At 40.2% G+C, this 21,623-nt stretch overlaps 1 protein-coding gene across 3 annotated transcripts in view; it reads left to right on the top strand.

Moving 5' to 3' along the window:
- Positions 1-489: 489 nt before the first annotated feature.
- The window catches only part of LARP1B (La ribonucleoprotein 1B), a 34,046-nt gene continuing 12,912 nt past the window's right edge, over positions 490-21,623 (top strand). The window contains exons 1-8 of one of the 3 annotated variants that reach the window (XM_038178753.2): positions 490-1,007; positions 8,497-8,558; positions 9,650-9,709; positions 12,587-12,755; positions 14,193-14,336; positions 16,919-17,062; positions 17,324-17,495; positions 21,259-21,403. In XM_038178753.2, coding sequence (XP_038034681.2) covers positions 725-1,007; positions 8,497-8,558; positions 9,650-9,709; positions 12,587-12,755; positions 14,193-14,336; positions 16,919-17,062; positions 17,324-17,495; positions 21,259-21,403 — 1,179 coding nt within the window. In that variant the 5' untranslated portion in view covers positions 490-724. Of the gene's footprint in view, positions 1,008-8,496; positions 8,559-9,649; positions 9,710-12,586; positions 12,756-14,192; positions 14,337-16,918; positions 17,063-17,323; positions 17,496-18,262; positions 18,509-21,258; positions 21,404-21,623 lie in introns of those variants that run through there. The other 2 variants (XM_038178752.2, XM_038178754.2) reach the window with 2 other exon arrangements.

Below are 21,623 nucleotides of genomic sequence, written 5' to 3'. Positions count from 1 at the left end.
TTGGTGTAAATTAAAAAAGGAAGAAAGAGTAATTTTTCATCACCTGTTGTACAAGAAGTGCTTAGAAGCAGTTGTAATTTTTTTTTTTTCTGTTTATGGATGTCCCTTATTACCAGTATTTTGAGCTTAATAGCCTTATTTATCGTGGATTGTCTGAACTCTGTCCAGTGTCGTTAAAGCAGAGAACAGCGTGTTTTGAGAAAATCGAGTTCGCCGACAGCAAACCCCGGGTATTTTTATGGCCACTGCTTCACAACCTCCCCGCCACGTTTTACACAAGTGTCTTTAGCCACGTGCTGAGGTGACCGTGGCGCTGCGGGGCAGGTTTGAGGCGGCGGTGCCCGGGCCGTGCTCTGCCCCCTCAGCGCCTGGCGGGGCCGGGCCGGGCCGGGGCGCGTTGTTCCGAGCCGGGGGGGGGGCAACGGGCGCTGTGAGGTCACGGCGCCCCGCCCCTTCCTCCCGCGTCCCCCCTGCGGCGGGGCCGGCAGCGCTCTCCCCGCCCGCCGGCTGCTGCCCCGCGGGTGCCGGCGGCGGGGGGCGGTCGCCTCGTGCGCGGAGCGGAGCGGAGCGGGGCCGAGGGCGCGGGGCGGGGGATCGCAGCACGGAGGCGGAGCCGGGCGGCGGCCAGGGGCGGGCAGGGGCCGGCTCCCCCGCCTCGGCTTCCCCGCGGCTGCCCCGCAGCCTTCCCCCGCGGGCCGCCCCCCGCAGCCGGGCCGGGCAGGGCATGGCCGCCGCGCACGTCTCCGCCGCGCCCGCCCAGCGCCGCGGCTGGGGAGCACGGAGCCGGCCCGGCCCCGCGGAAAGCGAGCGCGGGGAGGCCGCGGAGCAGAGCGGCGACTGGCGGCAGCCCCAGCCCCAGCCCGAGCCCGAGCCGGAGGCGGACGAGAGGCGGCGGGCAGCGGCGGTGGAAGCCCCGGCGCCCAAGGAGAACGCGTGGACGAGGCGCAGGGCGGCGCGGGACGGCGGGGACACGGACACGGCCGAGACCGCCGGCCTGCGGGACCCAGGTGCGGCGCCCTGAGAGCGGCGGGGCGGCCCCGGGGCCCTGCTCGCCTTCCCCGGCTGCTGCTCGCCCGGCAGGGCAGGGCCGGGCCGGGAGGGAGGGAGGGAGCGAGCGAGCGGTTGCCGCAGGCCGCGGGGCGGGCAACGGGCAGCTGCCGAGCGGCGGCCCCGTGCGGCTGGGCTGGCTCCTGGGAGCTCTGCGGGGTCCTGCGGGCTCGCCTTGTGCGCTTTGGTTCTGTGCTTTCTCTGGGTGCTTGTTCTCTATCGTGCAGCCCCTCTTGGGTCCGCCGCTGGGTTTCGCTTTCCACGCGGTGCGGGTTGCGGAGGCTCGGCGCGGCAGCACATGGAGGGGCTTTGCTGGCGCTGAGGATTCAAAGCGCTTATGGGGAGCGAGGCGCAGCGAGGGTAGCCAGGGTGTAATTTTCTGGTGGCCTTTAATCACCGCCACATGTGAGGTAAAGCTGCTTGAGAGGCTCCGCACCGACTAAGCAGGCAGATCGCGGACCTGACTTGAAATTGCCGGGCTCTGTGCTTAGGCCACTGCAGCGTTCCTCGAAGTTAGCAGCTTCTTGGAGTATTGTTCTTGGCTAGAAGCAAGCCGGCAACCTCAAAACCCATGCTTCAGCATGTGTTTCCCGAGAATCTCGGTCTCTGCACTTGCTCCTGAAGGCACCTGACAAACCTTCCTGTGTTCCGACAGTCGCTTTTATCCTTAAATTAACCGTGTGCTTCCTTCACAAAGAGAAGTATAGCCTTTTATGGTTTCAAGCATGCAGATCATGCAAGCAGACAAAAGGGTTCTCCAGACCACAGGTTCTTTATTTAGCCAAAGATCAAACCTTTTGGCAACACGTACAGTCACCTTTATCATCTTGACTGTTTTGTTTGTGTGTACTGACGCGCTCATAAATACCGACTTACGCGTAGCTTCTACAATCCAGCTTGCCGGGCAGCAGCTTGCAGTCTTGTCCATACATGAAAGAGAGCTTGTCACTCCTTTGGGTTGCTGGGGCAGTAACAATAATAATACACCAGAAGCTTTTTTTGTTATATTAACACCTTGTGGTCCTGCTCAGGCCTCAGCTGAAGACGCTGCTTTTTCTGCAGAGTTTACTACCCAATTTAAGACAAAACAGAAAAATAATTATTGAAGAAAGAAGAAGGGAGCAGCAGTGAGTTTATATGCTGCGTACACTATATGCTTATTTTCAGAGAGCTTTAATTATTTTTCAAGTGTACAAAAGTTGTGCTTGCTGTTTATGAAATTAACACCTAATTGAACAGTTGCACTGGAATACATTTTTCAGTGGTAAGTGTATAATTTAGCAAATTTAGGAGTGGCTGTTGGTTGTAAAGGTGCTGGTAATGGCATCAGTGAAAAAGACACATCGAGCTGTACATTTTGGTTCAGCCAAATGCTCGTTCCTCAGGGGAGAATAAGCAGCCGATCTGTCCTGGCTGTCGGAGGGCAGGAATGACCACGTGCCTCCACCTCCAGCAGGAGACGTATTTTCAAGCAACTAATTGCACGTTGGCAAAGCAAAATCAGTCGCGTTAGGCCCTTATGAGCGTAGTAGTATGGAAATTAGTCATGTGAAATAATAAGTAGATGAGCAGAAATACTACTGGGATGGAATGTAAAACTGTCCATAAAGGGGGTAATAAAATGGGAAAGAATCTCACATCAAAGTAGCGACCGAATCCTGTTTGACTTGTTGATCTTGGCTTAATTTGTTGAAACTTTCCTGACACATGCAAGCGCAGTGTGCTTGGTGATAGCTGCGCTCCTGGGAAGGTCGCTTCCAGGCAGTCCCCTTCGGACTGCCGATACGCTGCGACAGCTACCTGTACCAGGGCAGAGCTGCCTCTTCCTTGTGACACCAGCTGCTAAAGTCACCTGAAAGCAAAAAGTATTGGTAAAAGCTTAAAATCCTTCCTCACCGAAAGAATTCTGTCCAAGCATTGTTACTGCCACCTTTTATTTTTTGGTCTCGGCTGTGTAAGTAGGTTTTGATAACGTCACAGCAAACCAACCACGTTGTGTAAACATACTTGATTCTTTTTTTTTTATGGTGAGTTTGTTGACACAGTTCTGTGTTTTGGGATAAGCCCTTTATTAAACTCCTAAACAGAATAATTTCAGAATTATACGGGTGCTTCTACCAGTCTCCATTTAATTCATGGAGAAAGTCTGGTAGCAGTATGCAATTGCTAGTGAAATTAATAGGCTTCTGTCTTATCCTGGAGACCTTGAGCACAGGCAGCTAGCTTCAGCAATGGCTGTCAGATGATTAAAGGCAGCCCTTGCAGCCTGCTTTCCTTCCCCACCTTCCCCTGTATGCTGAGCTTTGTATATTTCTCTGAGTCTTCACTTCAAGTTGAAACTCGACAACGAGGAGAGGAATGGTTGCGAGGAAGGAGTCCTATGTAATCTTGTAGATAATCATTTTTTTTTTACAAGTTAACAAGATAAGTTTTGTTTTAAATGGAGCCAGGGAAATACGTCCCTACCAAAGCCCTGTAACAACCCACAATTATTCCTGTTTTCCTCGTCTTCTCTTTGAGTCTTGTTTTACCTCAGCCAGCCCTCAGAGCAGGCCTTTGGCAGAAGTCAGTTACCTTTCCTTCATGCGTGTCCGGCATGGAGTTGGTGAAATCATTTCACTCAAAAGTTCTTCCTCCTCTTTGATGAAATGCTGCCCTTTCAAAGGCGCCCTATGCAAGCAGGACCCCAAAGGACAAGTTCTTTAGCCTTCATGTGATTTGTGTAGCTGATGTTGGCCTCTAATGAGGCATTAGACAATTATTCAAAAATGGGTCGTGAAACTTATGAAAGTATTTCATGAAGCAAAATACATACCTGTGGTTTTAAGCAGTGAAAGTAGCTGTGGTTCCCAGTGTGCTCTGATGCAGCCAAAGTAGCTGCATGTTCCAGTCTCTTACATTGTGCTTGGTTTGTCCTTCCTCACTGCGTTGATTTCGGGACATCAGAGAGCACCCTTCATCTGGCTGGGATTTTGGTTCCAGAAGTTCAGTGTGGTGTTGTTGAGTAACTGGATTTGCTTCACTCTATTAATAAACGGGTTGTAAAAGCACAGTTTAGTGGAGGGGTACTGTATTATTAGGAATAACGAGTTTAAAATTTTGATTAGTAAATCGGTAAACGATTGGTAAATTGGTAAATGATTTGGTTATCAAATTTTTGGTGTATCTAATACAGGCACATCGGTAGTTGTCAGGAATTCGCTGTGTGTTTGTTTAGTAACTTTATTATTTTAAAAATCGTCAGAAGGCACAACTTTGCTGTCCCAAGCCTGAAGGGATTAAAGGCGTTCTCTTTCCAAATAGGCTGTCTGTTTTTATAGACCTATAGCAGTGTATGGAACACAGAATATGGAAGTTTGTATGGAAGATTTTCTGGTTTCTGAACTGGAAATCTGTTAGGAGAGAGAAACACATCTTGCTGCCCAGAGTCCCAGACGTGACCCTGGCTTGCTGTGCTCTAGCACGTGCTCCTTTTTGACCACAAAACCTTTTGTAGAAATTGAGCCACAGGTTGCAGCTTTCTATGAAGAAGCTAAGAACAAAATAGGATTAGAAGCAAAGCACAAGAAAAATAAAGAGTGTAATGATTAATCAGTCATGTGTTGGGGACTTTTTTTTTCCTATCGATTGTTCAGTGCTTGTTCCATTGGAAAAGTTTCTTATTATAAACATGTGGAGACCTGCTGCTGAAATAGTTCTCCACCTTGGTTAGTTGTTCAAATTGTGCAAAGAAGTCAACTATTGTAGGAAAGGATGTTACCATAGGTTACTTTTTTTTTTTTTAATTTCTCAGAATCTGAGATCATAAATCCATGCTCTAGATTTAAACTGTCCTGTACTCCAAGGGATTGTGTTGTCATATTTGCAAGACTGTTACATTTGTTTGTTAAAGTAACAGATTGAAGCATAGCTACCTTGTCTATAAACCGGAATACAACTGGGTGGAAAATGTTCTACAACTTCAACAAACAAGTTCCACTGAAATTTTGAAGAGCTATTCTGCTTCTTGATTGCACCACCTCACCCGCCTCCTGAAGGTTTTCTGGTGTTTATGATAGGGTGTTCCTTTGCTGAGGAGAATGCACGTGCTAAGTAAAAGTAACACTTGAAAGTTGTCTAGAAATCATAAAACACGTTTGTATCAAAAGTGGGGTGTGTTGTACCTTTTATTATAGGAGGCATCACTTTCAGAAAAGGTTGGCAGTATCTCCCCTGTTCTCCCATCAGAAAAAAAAAAAAGCCTGACTGGTTATTTCCAGAACTTGAAAACATCCGTTTTGAAATGAAGTATTGAATGGAGTACTCTGAAGCAGTATTATTGAGAATGTAATTTGTCATGTGCTCGGCAGGACTTTGGTGATGCATTTTTATGTGCAAACTTTGCTTCTCCATCTCTGCACAGCATTTAGTCCCACCTTCCCATTTCTGCTGCTGAGGATTGCTGCCTTTTTGGTGGTTCCTAGATTCATCTTTCATTTTTAATAGCTGCATAATAACTGAAGTACTGCAGTTGGCATGTTTGCATATCCATGTCTTTTTGCAGAAAATACCTTGTGTTAGGGTGTGGTGTGTTAAGAGGCTTGGAAGAACCACTATGAGAAAATGGTTTTGAAAGGTGATTTTGGTTTTGGTGTGGATGGCATCTTCACTAGAGTTCAGTGATTGAAGGGTGATCACGAGCAATTAAACTTGCTCATCCTTGATTATTTTTTTTTTGTTTTTATTTCCCCCACCCCTTTAAAGTTCAACTAAAACCCAGCAAGTGAAGTAGTTGAAGACAGCTGAATTCTTTCATCAACACAGCTTGCTCTTCCTGAGCTGGTTACCTTGTCTCCTATGACCGAATAAACCATTTAAATACATTTAGGCTGCAGCTAACAGCAAGTGAAATAGTTTATTTACAGGGGCTTGTTGGATTGTGCTGTGGCAATAAGCTGAAGATCCTGTTTCTGCTATTCAGCACTGCTATGTGATGCTGAAACCGAAGGCCGGGCTAATGTTAGGCATGGAGCTTTTATTTAAGTGCACTCCAGAGGAAGTTTTGCCTGCACAGTGGCTGGAGTCTCTGTCATAACAGCATAACAGACTGGATCGGGGAGGAAACATTTAAGTGATGTGGTGTTTTATTCTTTTACTCTCACCCTCCTTCCCTCCGACCCCTTATCTCTCCTTTTGTGCTTCTCACTAAAATCCAACTCCTACACGACGAGTGCCAGAAAGCCAGTCAGGAAAGGTCAGTTAATCTTGGATTTGAACATGACTCTTACGGAAGGCCAGAAACTTTGAGGAGTTGCTTGTTAGGGAAGTCTGGCATGTGGCGGGATCAGTGCTCGGAAAGGGCACTGTCAGCCTGACGGTGTTGTTGCTTCATAGTAATTTTCTTTTCACTGAGCGTGCAAATGCATCTTGTAAGTCTTAGGTTACTACATCCTTGACTTAGATAAGAGAGATTATTGAAAAACAAGTTGGGTCTCATTCTGCTTGGTTCAGATAGCCTCTGCTGCTGTCTGGAATAATATCTCCTGACTAAGATAGCGCACTGATGTTGAGTTGTCTTTTTTAATTCCTTGCTACACCCTCGTGACACACGAAGTAGAAGTTCAGGCAGAGCAGTCCTTCAGTAGCAATTTAAGTAAAACTGCTGTGAGATGGAAAAAGAGCTTCAGGAAGGTAATCGAACAGTAGAGAGAGAAATTTCCATGATGCTCATGACTACAGCTGTTTTGCCTTATTTTATAGTGGCACTTAGTTTACTATTGAGTGATAAGTTAGAATTAGGATGATACAATCACTGTGTTTCTAGAAAACTGGAAGCTCTCCATCTAAAGTCAGTTGAGACTGGACAACAAGCAAGAAGCATTTGGGGGAATTGTTTCGTCTCTGTTTTAAAAAGCAAATCTTTAGGGGTCTGTTTGGTGTGGGGAAACTGCCGGTGACAAATGGGGCAAAACTCTTCCTTTGATCAGGGTGCTGGATTCAGGTGAGTTGTACCTAGCTGTAGTAACAGAGTTGAGAGTGCCGCATGGAGCAGACGTGAACTTGTGCTTATAGCACTCACAGCATATTCCAGGAAGAGGACTGAGCGAGTTTTCAGAGTCACTGTGAGGCATGAGGGTGGGGTTCCCAGTGTGAAGCTGCGATAAGGAAGATCAGTGAAGTCGCTGGATGCGAGAGAGATAAGGGTTAAGGAGGTGATGTTATCTTCCTATGAAATAATAATCCCCTAGCGATTTCAGTCATGCTCAGTGTTACAAGCTTGGCTTTCGGTAAAAGACTGAATAAGACTTTTCAAGGAAAGGATGTAACCACTTCTCTATTGGAAAACGTGCCTAGTTCTGTTCTTACTATCGTGGGAGAAACTGAACGGTGGTTTCATCTGTCTGAATTAATCTCCCAAGAAAAGTTACCTGAGAAAAGTTACCATTTTTTCCCTGAATTCCCAGCAAAAGTTGGAACATAATTAAATGGGTAGAAAAATAAGGAAACTGGATTTGCGTACAGAATGGAAAATTGCACATGCATTAAAGGATATAGTGCATTTAGACATTTTTTTTTGCACATGTAACTCACTGGTCCTAGCTAATTAGGCCCAGTAGTGTTGATATGTGTGTGAGAGAGTTCTTAGCAAGCATTATGTTAAATCCTTGTGGATACTACAGGTTGAATTAAAGGCAGCTCTGTTCAGGAGGAGAATCACTATTATGAAGTTTAGGTCTTGGCTCAGGAAGGTTCTGAAAATGTGCAAGTATAAACTTTCTTGCAATTGCTTGTATTTTGTTGTAAACAGTTCTTGTAGCTTGTGGAATCTAAGCATTAAAATGTATTATCTTTAAGGTATTTTTATAGTCTTTTTTTTTTTTTATACCATATTTCCTTTTAATGTTTTCCATTCCTTTGACTTGATTACGAGCAATTTGGCTAAATTCTTTAGCATTTGCCTGTTTGTTAATAAGTGGAAATCACTAGGAATTCGTCAATATGTAATTGCTTCTAGTTTTTTTCATGCTCACATAATGGTAGATTTCATAAATGAATCATGTTCTAAATTTACCTTCTAATAGGGTATTTTTTTATGTTTTGGGCTTCACTTTCTTTGCTAATACTTAGGTTAAAATAACAGTGTTTTGAGACAATCTTGGCATTATAGTTCAAGAAATGCTTAAATACTGTGCTACACTATATTCTATACACCTGTTTTTCAGGATTAGTTAGACTTCTGAGTGCGAGTTTTTTCAATGTCATGTACTATTTTATGGAAATATTCTTGCAATAATTATGTTCATGAATGATCATTGGCTTCAATACCAAAACCACCAAGAAAAAAAAGAAAATAAAAGTCCATTTAGCATACCATTTAGCATACCAGGTATTTGCAAGCTGTTAAGGTATACTGCATGCTTTTAAGTGCAACCTAATTCTTCACCTGAAAATATTTTTCTTCCTTTTCAGAACTAGAAAATTCCACGAAAGTTATAAAGGCAGCAAAACCCAGGACAAGGAAATACAGCAAGGTTTGTATTTGGCAGAAGAACGTTTAGCTTTGAGTTATTGGACTGATTGTGTTAGAAGTTGCAGTTAATCTAACCTGTTTATCTTAACAGGTTAACATTTAGCTCTGCTGATAATATGGTAGGAAAATGAAATCATTTCAGAGAAGTATTTCTGGTTGTAAATATTCACTATGATAAATGGCTATTGTTACTTTAAAAAAAAAAAAAAAAAAGCAAGGTATTTTGAAGTTACAACCATAAGTGTTATGTTCTGCCTCAGTTAATTTTTGAAGACTGAGTAAAGTCAGAAAAGGACAGGAAATTTAAAATTAGAAGGAAAGCTGAGGTGGTATATATTCAAGGGGATACAGAAAGGCACTCTTGTTTTAGAAAAAAAAAAAAGTGATGGGATTATATGAAATGGAAGTGACTTCAGTGAAACAACACCACTTGAGCACAAGAGATGATAGGTTGGTATCAGAAATCCTATCTGTGTATTATGTTAGTGATGAGCATGCTTTATGGTCTGTTACAAATTCATTGTAATGGGAAACATTGAACCCTTCTACTGAAAAAATAAGAAAAAATACAGTTACACTTTCTTAGGCTGTGAAAACACAGTGTTCAAAGGTCTTCCAAAAGCTAAAAAGCTTTTACAGTGGTGGATGCCTTTAAATTGTGTAGGGAGGTGTGTATAAGACAACATTTAATCTGAACATTGTTTTCTGTGTACTTAAGTCTTAATCTCTGTTAGTTTGTTTTAATAATAGAATGAAGAAAGCTTTGCTTGCTGGGCATCTGTATTTGGCCATGCCCACTTAATACATTCTTAATGAAGGCATTTGTTAGACAGCTGTTAGTACAAGATAGGTAAGATGTGTTGTACCGTGATCTGAATGTAACTGCAATGATTGGTTGTTTCTACAGTTGAACATATTCTGTTTTAAAAAGCTGCTTGTTTTCTGCTGTATTTCTCAATTTTTTAAGAATTGCTGTTTCTGGCAATTTTGTTCAAAGGTATAGTCTTCCCATCTGAGTTACGACAGACATCTTCCATGTGTTAAAAAGGAATAAACTGAAGAAGTAGTATAACCTGTGTATTGTCTTTGCAGACTGGTGACTTCGGTGATATCACAAACTGGCCAACACCAAGTGAAATAGCAAATAATGAAGTGAGTATTCTTTCTTATCCCCGTTATTGTTTTATTAAAAATCACGTTGGCTGCTGTGATTAATATTGTTTCCCTCAGAATGTACTTTGGGTGTTCTCAGGTTTCAGCAGAAGTGTTGTCAATAATTCTGGTCTGTGCTTGACTCTCTGTATTGGTATGAGAATTTCTGAATCCTTCACAAGCCCATGCACACACACATTCTTCTTAGCTTAACTGGTGTGTGTAGACATGTAAATAAAAATGGTGCCGTATTTACTCCACCATTTTCAAGCTTCTATATCCATTTTCCACTCCTTTGGAAGTTTGTGAACAGACAAGAAAGAAGGCCAGTATGTAATCTTCGGGACTGTGTAGATGGTGTGTTCCCTTGTGCCTGGCATGCTTTGTGCAAAGTTGCCCTGGGAGTTATCAGAGGAGTGGGGATGGAGTAAGGATGTATTTTCCTTTTGACTGTCCTTAGCATCAATTCTATCAAATTTTTACTTTTATCTCAAGTGGTAAGTATATAACATATCTGAGACCTCTTTTATGCTGTATTATTTGAAACAATGACGTATAGATTATTCTAAGCTATGTGATACCATTTTTGGTCTTTGCTTTAGTTCTAGCATCATCCTTGTGATGCTAGACTGTTTTCTTAGTGAGGGAAACCAGAAGATTTGTTCATTTGTCCTGTGGGCTTAGTATCTAACATCTTCCCTCTCCCCCAGTTGAGTAAGTTACACCTTGTTGTCGTATCAGCAACAAAACATCCGCAGGTGTCTAACAAGGCCTTTCATGTTGCAGGTCAAAATTCTAGATGTCTGTAGATTTGTCACAGCAGTACATTTTCTTCTAGGTAGAATTTGCTGCTTCTGGTATCTTGTTCTACAGGATCTCAGAGAAGATCTTTGAAACTGTTAGAAGAATCTTCAAAATCTGAATAGATTATATTAAAATAAATTAACGGTCATTCAGTTACTGAAATGCCAGTTAAAATATTGTAGTGTGTGTATATACCCCATGGAGGTTTAGGATTTGTGTAAGAGCCTCAAATTGATTTTTCTTTAGTATTTGTAAGCTCTTCCATCACCAATATTTCTGTCAATTGTTGAGATGTTTTAACTGCCACGGCTCACAGGAAGACAGTGGGTGATACAATATCATAAGGGATAACTTATATTCTCTATATCATAACAATATCATAAGGGATACATTATATTCTCTACTCGTAATATTCCAGTCCTCACAGAAGGAGAGGATCAAGCCTAGCTCTGACAGATTGAGTAGCATTGAAAGAATTACATTTTATATCCTTTTAATAATATTTTTAAATGCTAATGTTGATTTATGACCAAGTCTAGAATATGCTTATTTTAGCATATGTTTTTTTTTTTTTGAGGGTGGGAGATATTTAATTTGGTGACTTAGAAAAACATGTACCCATGTCTTCATGCTGGCTGTAATACCACAGTGCTTTAATGTCTACATGGTTGTGTAAAATTTGGATATGATAAATAACATCTGCACAGTACTAACCAGAGTGGCTGAGATCAATGCATTAATCGTGTTGCAAAATAATATACTTATTTGATGTTTTCTGAAATAGTCTGCTTTAAGAGTATTTTTAATGATCTTTTGCTTTACCAGATGGTCTAGATTGTATTGCATAGATGTTAATTAACCTCTTGCTGACTTGGATGTGTGAGAATTTAATCACAGATATTCATGTAGTGTCTGTTAAACCAAGTAACGTTTATTTTGTACTTAAATCAGTTGATTTGTCTAAGGGAAGGTTTTGTAGTCAAATTAATTGCGGGATATGGGATAGTACCACAGTATCTACTATATGTATTCCAGCAAGTTCAAAGCAGTCTCCACAACATAAGCGAATTCTTTTTGTTTGGCAAAAATGTTTGTGAAATTTAATTTTGCTGTTTCCTGCAAAAATGAAGTTTTACACTATTTGCTGAAAGGCTGTTTATTTTGCCTTTCTTTGAAACCTGCTATTTTATGGGATTTCCAAGAAGTGATGATCTGCACTACGCTGGCACTATTCAGAGGCAAACAGGTCCCAGTAAATGACGTATTCTGATGTGGAGAAAAAGAACTAGTCATACACTTCCACATCCTCTAGTCTTTGGTTTATGTTCTGATTTAATGAAACATAATCAGCAGAGTTAAGAAGCTTAGGTTGGATATTAGGAGATTTTTATTTTTTATTTTTTTACTGGAAGGATTGTGTGACATTGGAATAGGTTGCCCAGTGTCAACTATAAAGTGGTTGAGTCACCATCCCTGGAGGTCTTCAAGAAACATGTAGATGTAGAACTCAGCATGGATTAGTGGTGGACTTTAGTACTAAGTCAGGAGTTGGACCATATGATCTCAGAGGTCTTTTCCAACCTGAACAATTCCATGATTCTAAGAACCGTGGCTCCTTATAGTTTACATGGACACTTGGCATGCTTTTGGGATTGGTAAATCAGAAGGTCACATAGGCAATACATTCAATATTCTGTAAGAACAGCTTTTTAAAGATAATCAGTCTGAACAGTAAGTACTAGTAAAGTAGTGTTTCTTTCTTTCCTATGAGATGAATGTCAGTTTTGAGGCAGGGAAACATGATTGTTGTGCATTCCACAATTCTACATCTTCAGTTTAAAAACCAAAACAATACTTCTATCCATCTAAATTCTTGTTTATAGTCTTTCCAGACTAGCAGAAAATACAGCTATGTAAAATGAGACTCTGCAAAACAACACCGTTGTTAAAACTCACCCTCCTGAAGATATTGGGAACAGCTAATAGTAAAGGAATTTCAATACGTAAAGGAAACTTGCATGTTTTGCTATTGGTGGCTGTACTGTCAGAAATAATTACCAGTATCTTTTGCAGTGTAAGACTGTAAGTCACAACAAGAAGCCAACAAATAGAAAAGACAAGGAGGAGAAATCTGATCAAAAAGGCAATAATGGAACCAAGGACAACCTGGAGGCAAAGCCAGAAGTTCCAGGAGATAACATCAGCGAAGATGAAAGTCAAACTAATAATCAAAGGAAAAAAGGTTGGTCTAGGTGCTACATGTAAAGCAATAATTCATCTTTGATACAGTTACATTAATTCTAGTTTAATGACTTGAAACTTCGTTTTTCAATTTCCAGGTGATAACAGGTTATATTGTGTTATACATGTGTTAGGAAGCTTAAAACAAGCCTTCTTTTTCAGGTTTTGGAGTGTCCTGTTTAGTTAAGTAGTAATTCTGGGTTCAGTTCATCTCTTACAGATGTGAGAAGCTCTGACAGAGAATCTCCAGAATACCATGTTCTCATTCCATTATGGTGTCTCACATCTTTATCTACTGAGTAGACAGAACTGTGTTCGTATAACTTCATACACATACGTATATGTATGCATATGTATGCATATGCATACTATGCATCTTACCTTAATTTTCGTATTTTGCTATTAGAAAAGATTGCTGGAGAATTAAACCAGGTTAGTCATTTCCCCTTGATCCAATCTACTACATAAAAAATAAGAAACAAACCTCAGTTTGTCTTGGTCAGTAAACTTGAGTGGGGCCAAGGACAGAACTGAGGTAGTTGTATATTTCTGCCATCAGATGCTTTATTTCTTGATTCCCTGCTGGAATATTTTCAGATCCTAAATACCTTTGTTGATTAGATTTGTTAATCTTGCAAAGTATGTATTTTAAAAAAAATGCCATAGTGCTTTTAATTATTTCAGTCTATGTGAAAATTTAAAGCAAAGCATTTCACAAGTACAAACCGTGTTTTTCCCCAGTGTGGATTATGCATGTTATGTGTTTGCTTATGTTTCCTGGCTACAAAGATATGAAGCCATGATACCAATCAAGTGTAGAACAGCAAATATTATCACTAAGTAAATAGTTAGTGGATATTTTAGGCCAGCCTTCAAAAAAATATGGTTTTGCTAATCATTTTTGATGCCCATTCATGAATTTAATCTGAATATCTTGATGTAAAAATACTGAGCCACAGCTAAATTCTCAGGAAAATTTTTACAGCTGGTGATTGAAATCTTTATTTCAGTGCTTAGGTTGGTGATTGAAATCTTTATTTCAGTGCTTAACTTGATACGCTAATTTTTACCTTATGTTTCATATGCAAATTGTGAAATTATACAGTCATGAATTTATTGTACGTGTATTTGATGCTTAGTCGTACTTGTAGCTGTAAATTCTTGGTAATGGAGCTTACATCTAAAAGTTCGTTAATAAAATATAAACTCACTTTCATTTTCTTTGCTTAAAGTAAGTTTACCTTTCAGCTTGAGAAGTTGTTTACTGCATTTATTATTTTTAGTCATTATGTCCTAAAAATACAATGCTTTTCCTATTTCTTAAACATTGAAACTAACTGTTATTAGTAGTTTTACAAGAAGAATTATATAGGATCTGGAACAGGACCTGAAACTTTAATCGGTACTATAACTAAGACTAAAATATTAACTTCTCAAGGTAACAAGCAGAAATGGCTGCCACTTCACTTGGATGATGTACGGTCAGATAGTCAAGAAAGACCAGGCTCTCGAAGTAGCTCAAGATCTCAGCTGGAAACAAACAAGTTAATACCTCATAACAACAGACGGAATGAGACAAGAAGTAAGTAGTTTTCAATCTCTTTGGTTTGTAGCAAATGAGGGAGTGAGACACATTGGAAGTGCTATGCTGCTCTTTTTTTTTTCCCTCTCTGATGGATAATATCACGAGAGTAGGTGTTAGATTTGCAGCTTATGTTGAAACTTGACTTTGCTAGTACTTAAACAAATCAACAAAAACCACAAAACCCCTACTCTTAATATTTGCCAATAATGTTTAAAAACAAATAAATTGCAGTGTAGTTTGATGTTTGAATTTTAAGTTAGAAAGTTTTGTTTAAAACTCACTGTTAATTTCTTAAACCTCTTTGCATATTCATCAGAATTGCAATGTCTCAGTTGTTGACTCTGCTGAGTACAAGAGCTTGGAAACAGCATTTTTACAGTATATGCTGGTGCAGTGTCATATATTTTTATCCTTGTGTCTAACTACTAAGTCTTGGGCCACAGTTTCACAATGCAGAAAGTCTGATAATATTTTCATAATGTGGCTGTTCTGTCCTGCTCTATTCCTGTTCCAACAGCTTGTTGCTGCCAGAGCAATTACTTATTGAATTACCCTTTGAATTCTGCTTTGGCAGTTCTCCTGATACCATTTTGTCCTTTAAGTTGGACCACTTCCACAACCTATTTCTCAGCATGGCCGTGCAAAAAGCTGTATGAGCGCACAACAGAGGGGATGAAGCATCATAGCTGGTACTGCCTCTGATCTTCAGGTGTTCTGAACATTGCTTATCAGAAGGCAGATATCTTAGTCACACTCTTAATTCTTTGGTTTGTATATTTGCAATTAAGTTTAGAATCACAGTGTACATTAATAATTTAATGTTTTGCTCATTCATGATAAATGCTGGATGCTATTGAGATGAGATTCGTTTATGGAGTCATTTTAGGAGCATTGATACAAGGGTGTGATCCGGATGTCTGAGGAATGGAAGGGGGCAGGGGGAGGATTTTTATTAGTGTATTGCTTTTCTCCAGCAATTATTTCTCAGGAACTGCATGGTCAAATGAGCAGAAACTTGTAGCATAAATTCTGTCTCAAGTTTCTAGTCATTTAAGACCAGTTTCAGTGTGAGAGAACGTAAAATGTCCCCCGTTCTTTGGGAACATTGTCTATATGCATTAAAGCAAAGGAAAAAAGTGCTTAGGCTTAAATACAGCGTTAGCTCTTGAAAGTGTTTTGCAGGACTTTTGCACACATCTAGGAGACACAGGGACACTCAATGCAAAAATGAAATTGATTTGGGGAAATACTTCAAACAGTGCCACATTTAGAATCTCCAAGGTTGAGGGTAGCAAGCTCAGAGGCTGGGGTCCAAATTCCCAATGAGGGGCACATGCAGATTATGATATTCCTAAATTCAGAGTCATACTTGACATAGAGCAACTTGAATGTACAAGCATACGTATGTTGTTGCAGGCTTCCTTAGAAATAGTTACTAGTAAAATAGGATTCCTAATAACAAAAAAATAAAGATACAATTTTATTGTTCAAGTTAGCACCTCTCAATTTCATCAGATAGCGTCTGTGTCCCCAGCTGTTCTTCTGACAGTGGGTTCCCCCTGAATCTGGAAGATTAGCCAATTACAATTTAAATATACTTACAGCAAGGTTGACCGGATAAAGATAGAAGTCCCAAAGACTGTTAGAAAAAAAGAAAGAAAGGATGTGAGGGTGTGTGTGAGGGCTTCACTTCCTCATATGAGCCAGGTGAGGAGAACTGTAGCCATCCTGTGGTGAGTGGAGTCAAAGCCTGGTGTCTGCGTGGACCTGCTTGCTTTCCTTCCTTTCTTCTCTATTTCCACTCCCCCGCCAAAACCCACGTATTTATTAATGAAACACTTACACTGATGATTACAGAGCCATCTTAGATTTGCATGTGTTAATAAAAACACAAAACCAAAAATTCTTTAAGGTAGAAGCTCTGTCTGGGGGCAAGCGTAGAGAATAAAGATTGCTGTTAAAAAAGGCTGAGTCAGGGGAGTGGCAGATGGCTGCTTCTGGGAACAAAAGGGAGGTTCCCCCTTGGAAATCCTCCCCAGAGCAGGATTATCAAGAGCTAGCAGCTCTTTGTAGCTTGCCGTAAGTGCTGGGAGTTGTCTACAGCAGCATTATCGTGCCTGGAAGGAGAATTGCATGATCACACATTCCTATCCCATGCCCATCATAGGTATTGTGATCCCTGAGCTGGCATGAGAGCGTCCAGTTGCTTCAGAAGCATTTGAGGTTGACTGCCAGACAAGCTCATTTGCTCTTTATTGCTAGCAGCAGCTCCTGCCCACTCACCCTTAGGCATTGCTATGCAAACCTTCCTCTTTAACCCTTGAAGCTTCAGATCTGACCTTCTGCTTCCAGCCGGCATGGCTGAGTCTTGGCAGGTTGCCTGGGCATAAGCTGGGAGCTCTGTGTTGACACCAATTGTGTATTCTGCAGTGTCATTTCCTTCAGCCCTTCTGAGCATCCAGAAGGTAGTGAGGGACACTTCTCAGTGCAATGTTTTGTGTTAATAGGAATAAATCACAGACTACTTGATTATACCATGATGTTTAATTATGGTTGTGTTATGCTTTTTCCTTTCAAAGATTGGCGTCGTGATAGAGAAAGGAGAGACGATCACGATGAAGTGTGCAGCGTGAGAAGTGAGGGTGGCAGCGTTCGAGGATTCTCCAGAGGCAGAGGAAGAGGTAGAGGCAGAGGAAGAGGACGAGGCAGAGGAAACCCTAGAAGTATGCAAAAAAATAAATGCTTAGCAGACGTTTTAAAACTACGCTTATAATATTAATGCTTTCATGTGAAGTTAGAGTGGTTGTGAAACATATTTTGTAGCTTAATCTAGTTAAGTAGCTTGAGTAGGTTTTTTGTTTGTTTTAAATCAGGTGTTGGAAGCAAATCACAAAGTAGCGCTGTGTGTCATGTTTGTGTCTTAAAATGTCTGTGTACCGACCTTAATAATTTTCATCTTTTCTCCTTTCTCCTTTATTTTGAAGTGAACGTTGAATATTACTCAACTGGTTATCAAGAACTGTATGGTGAAAGAACTGACCAAGCATTTCAACCTGAGCTTAATGCTAGTATGATGTATTACTACGATGATGGAACAGGAGTGCAGATGTATTCTGTGGATGAAACGCTTCTCAAAGAATATATAAAACGTCAAATGTACGTAGATTGTTTAAAGTACAAACATTTTTAGAGATCAATTTAAGATGAGGCTTAAACACTTTGAAGTGAGTTATCATCCATAAAATGGTGCAGATGAAGACTTTTCCAATTTCTTTTTGATCTGATGGTTAGCAGTGTCTGTTAGAACTTATTCACAAGCGGGGTGGAAAAGCTTGAGTGACGGGGAGGAATTTTAAGGAAGCTGTTTTGCATCTTGTGCTGTAGCGTGCTCTAATTCATATACCTTCTTGATTTATGGTAAATAGCACTATTTTTATGTTGTCATGTAATTGAGTTACGATGTCTCTGAGATCGTGTTTTTGAGTACTGTTGGTCTGTTTGCCTATAAAGCTCTTCTTGGGCGATGTAGCTAGAATTTCCCCTTATTTGCTCTCAATTTCATTTTGAGAAGTCTTGTTAGTTTTATGTTCTCAGAGTGTTTCACTTGAAACATTCAACTGAAAGAGAAGTTTTGCAATGATACTTGATTTTTCAATAATCTGAAATGTTTACTTTCTCGTGTACACCATTAGGAATGAGAAACCATCTGGAAGACTGATTATCACCAGGAGACATGTCAAAAAGGGCCTGGAAACCACTAGTTCATTTTAAAGAGACAGTTTCCACCACTGGCTGATATTTCATCTTCTGTACTTGGCAACGGCATTTCTCTGTGATGCCTTTGTGGTGGTTTTTTATTGCCCTTGTATCCCATAAAGCAACTTGCTTATTTTATTCTTGCTTCTTTTGTTACAGTTGACGCAAAAAGGAAGAAAAAGGCCTCTTTAAGGGCAGAAAGTATCTGGCATGTGGCTATCAACTTCAAAGCTTCTATTGCAGTCTTTTTTGTTACTCTTGCTGCCAGGCCCTTATGAGACCTGACAGTGGACATGTACCCCCATGTCAGGATAATCGGCCTCCACTGTCCTCAGACAAGTGAGGGAGGAGCACAGACACTCCACTGTTGGCCAGATTTCTGGGCATGCAGTGTAGAATCCAGACCTTCTAAGGTAGGACATGGTGATGTCCCCCTCTGCTGAGAAAAATGTCAGTTACAGCATTGGTCACATCTGACTTCTGGTTATATTTGTGTTTTATTTTAGCAAAAAGAGGTTGGCAGGTGTCCATGAAAGACTTGGCATGGCTGGCTAACTAAAGCCATCGGTTGCTTGTCTGGTTAAAAACTCCTAAGGCACTTTGGTTATGGAGTTAACTTCTCATGACAGAGAGAGAGATTCTTGTGCAGGTTTAGAGTGTAGCTTCACTGTTTTCATGCTCCTTAAAAAAAAAAAAAAAAAAAAAGTGTTTTTGTTGTCCATTTCTTGTATCACAAAAGCAATGGGAAGCTGACTGTATTCATCAGTTGCATATTATTAGCCTCTTGATGGAGGTGGTTTGGTCTGTCTTTCGTAACTGAGTTCTAAAATATTGAAGTGACTATGCCAAAGAAGGAAGTATAACAAAGTAATGCTACCCGGAATTGTTAGGTGTTGGAGTTCCTTATGGAGTCCAAGATAAGTGAGGGTATATCAAAGGAGTGAGAATGTTTTCAGTAGCTTATTGCTGAATTTTAGAAGTGTTTACCTGCTTAATAGGGAAAAATGTTAGAAACTGTGTCCAGCTGAGTTGATTTTTAATTACTGTAAGAAGTACACTCCTATCAGGAAGTTTATGCTTGTCCCAAGAACCAGCTTGATGTGCAAGAGGAATATTTATACTACATATACAATATCATTAAAAATTTTAATTATAGACTGAAATAGCCTGAAAAATTCAGTGCCTAACAACTCCTCAGTCTGCAACCTACAGTAGATCTCTGTTCAAGTCCTCTTCTTTTAAAAACAAATATATAAAAGTTTGGATGCGCATCCAAATATGCATCAATTCAAGAATAAAAGGATTCCGAGGAAAATTAGAAGGAAAAGCAAAACTGGAGGGTGTATGTGTGTGTTTAGATTTTTCCCTACTTGAAGCAAACTTGTGCGTTGTCTTTGTTTATGATTAATGTTCTTTCAAATTCCTTTTTCTAGAATGATGGACATCAAGTGAGGCAGTTTGAGTCAAGTTCAGTCATTGTCCATTTCTGCTTGTGGAATTTTTAACTAGGTGAATCAATACAAGATTTTACCTTTACTGTATGCCTGTAAAGGTAACATTAGTACAACGTTGGCTTTTGTATTTGTTTATCTTCTAGATTGGGAGGGGAAAAGAAACATAGTGGTTCAGAACAGTAAATAGAATATTCTTGAAAGAAACTTTTGTGCACAGTTGCTTCACTGATCAACTCAGTTAGTTCTGAGTAAGAGCTTAATTTTCTGAAAGCCTTATTCTCTTCTCTGTTTGCTATGAATTAATGGCAGTTTTCATCTGTCATACATCTTATTGCCCAACTTCAAGGGTTTTGCATTCATTCGGTCTTGGAGCTGAGTGTTTCTTATAGACCACTTTTGCTTCAAATTTCTTTAGCTACAAAAAGTTTTAAAAAGAAATGGTATCAAGCTTCTCCTTGGGTCAATGATGGCATCACAGTCCTCTCCTTTTGGTTGGCCTTGAGCCCAACTTCAGTGAAGACACTTAGCGTTTTATTCTTTGTTGGAATTAGAATTAACTTTATATTTGCACGTGTTGTTTTTTCCCCTCAGCGTTTTAATGCTCTCTTGTTTTATTTTTCACTACCTCTGTTTTTAAGTCACAGAACTTTAATTGTTCTTCATCTCTCCATTAAATATTTCACTACCTACTTTTTCCTGAACCTGATGAGTAGTACTATTCCTTGGATGTAGTATGCTAAATTATGATATGATTTGTAAACCCTGTGAAAGGCCTAGATCTTAGTTGTCATTATATTTTTCCATTATTTTTCATAGGTTGTTTTCTCATTCCCTTGCTTTCTGTGTCAGATCATGATTTGAATTCTTTACTTTTTCTCATCACTAAGCATAAAACACCTTGACAACTGTAGCATTTCATACAGCAACTTTGTTTTTTAAGATGATGTGTTTCTGCTATTTCTCTGTCCCTTGTCTCTCTTGTTCTATGGTATTGTCAGATTCATTAATGGTCATTGTTCCTGTTCTCCTTACCCACTAAGTATCTTTTATTCTTTTAGCCTTTACCTTTCTTCATGAACTGTTGCGCTGTTTGGTGCAGTTCCGTGAACAATACAAAATTACTATTTTTGTTCTCTCGTCTTCCCACAAGCATGCTTGAAGTAATGGTTCAGAGTGTATATATGTGCCTCAACACTCAGATAGGAAAATTAAACCTTCTAATGTACTGGAAACTGGGAAAAGAAAAGATACAGTTGAGGATGAAGGTGCACTCACACTGCTGTATGGGAATAATTTATGCCCTGACTGTAAGCAGTAGTTGTCCTTCATATATATGGAGGCTAAGAGAATGTTGTTGCCTTCTGGTCATGTAAGTAATAAAGGGGAACGGGTGAGAGAAATGGAGCGTAGTCTTTCCTTATGCAGTTCATATATGCGAATGTTGCAATGAGGCTTTGATTTATATCCCTGTGTGCAATACTGGATCAAAAGTTGTTCTTAAGATGTTGAGCATGCATGCTATTCCTGTAATATTCCTGTAAGTTTTGCTTATAGTAATATACATGTTGAAAGAACAATTTTGCTGGTGACAAAATATGCTCTATTTTTAGTGGAAGACTTTAATAAGGAATATCTAGGTTACTGTTTTAGGATTTTTTAAAAAATTTACAATAGGTTCATATTTGCATCTTTTCTTTTTTTTCCTCTAGTGAGTATTATTTCAGCACAGAAAACTTGGAAAGAGACTTCTTTCTGAGGAGAAAGATGGACCAACAAGGATTTCTGCCTGTTTCATTGATTGCTAGCTTCCACCGGGTGCAAGCTCTGACTACAAATGCTATGCTTATTTTGGAGGTAAAATAATTGAGACTTATGTGCAGAGGAATTTGCTTAGCTTAATTTTATACTGCCATTTAAATTCAGCACTACGAAGTTAAAAAGAAATTCTCTCTGCTTGTAATGACAAGGATCCTGTAAACAGGCTATAAAAGGAAAAGTTTTGGATTTTTTTTTGTATGGATTTCTGCATGTTCCCATTCGAACTGAGGGCAGAATGCTGCATGAAGTGCTTAAT

This window comes from Anas platyrhynchos, chromosome 4, assembly GCF_047663525.1.
Source record: "Anas platyrhynchos isolate ZD024472 breed Pekin duck chromosome 4, IASCAAS_PekinDuck_T2T, whole genome shotgun sequence".
Lineage (NCBI taxonomy): Eukaryota > Metazoa > Chordata > Aves > Anseriformes > Anatidae > Anas > Anas platyrhynchos.
This window is presented reverse-complemented; position numbering and strand designations above follow the sequence as displayed.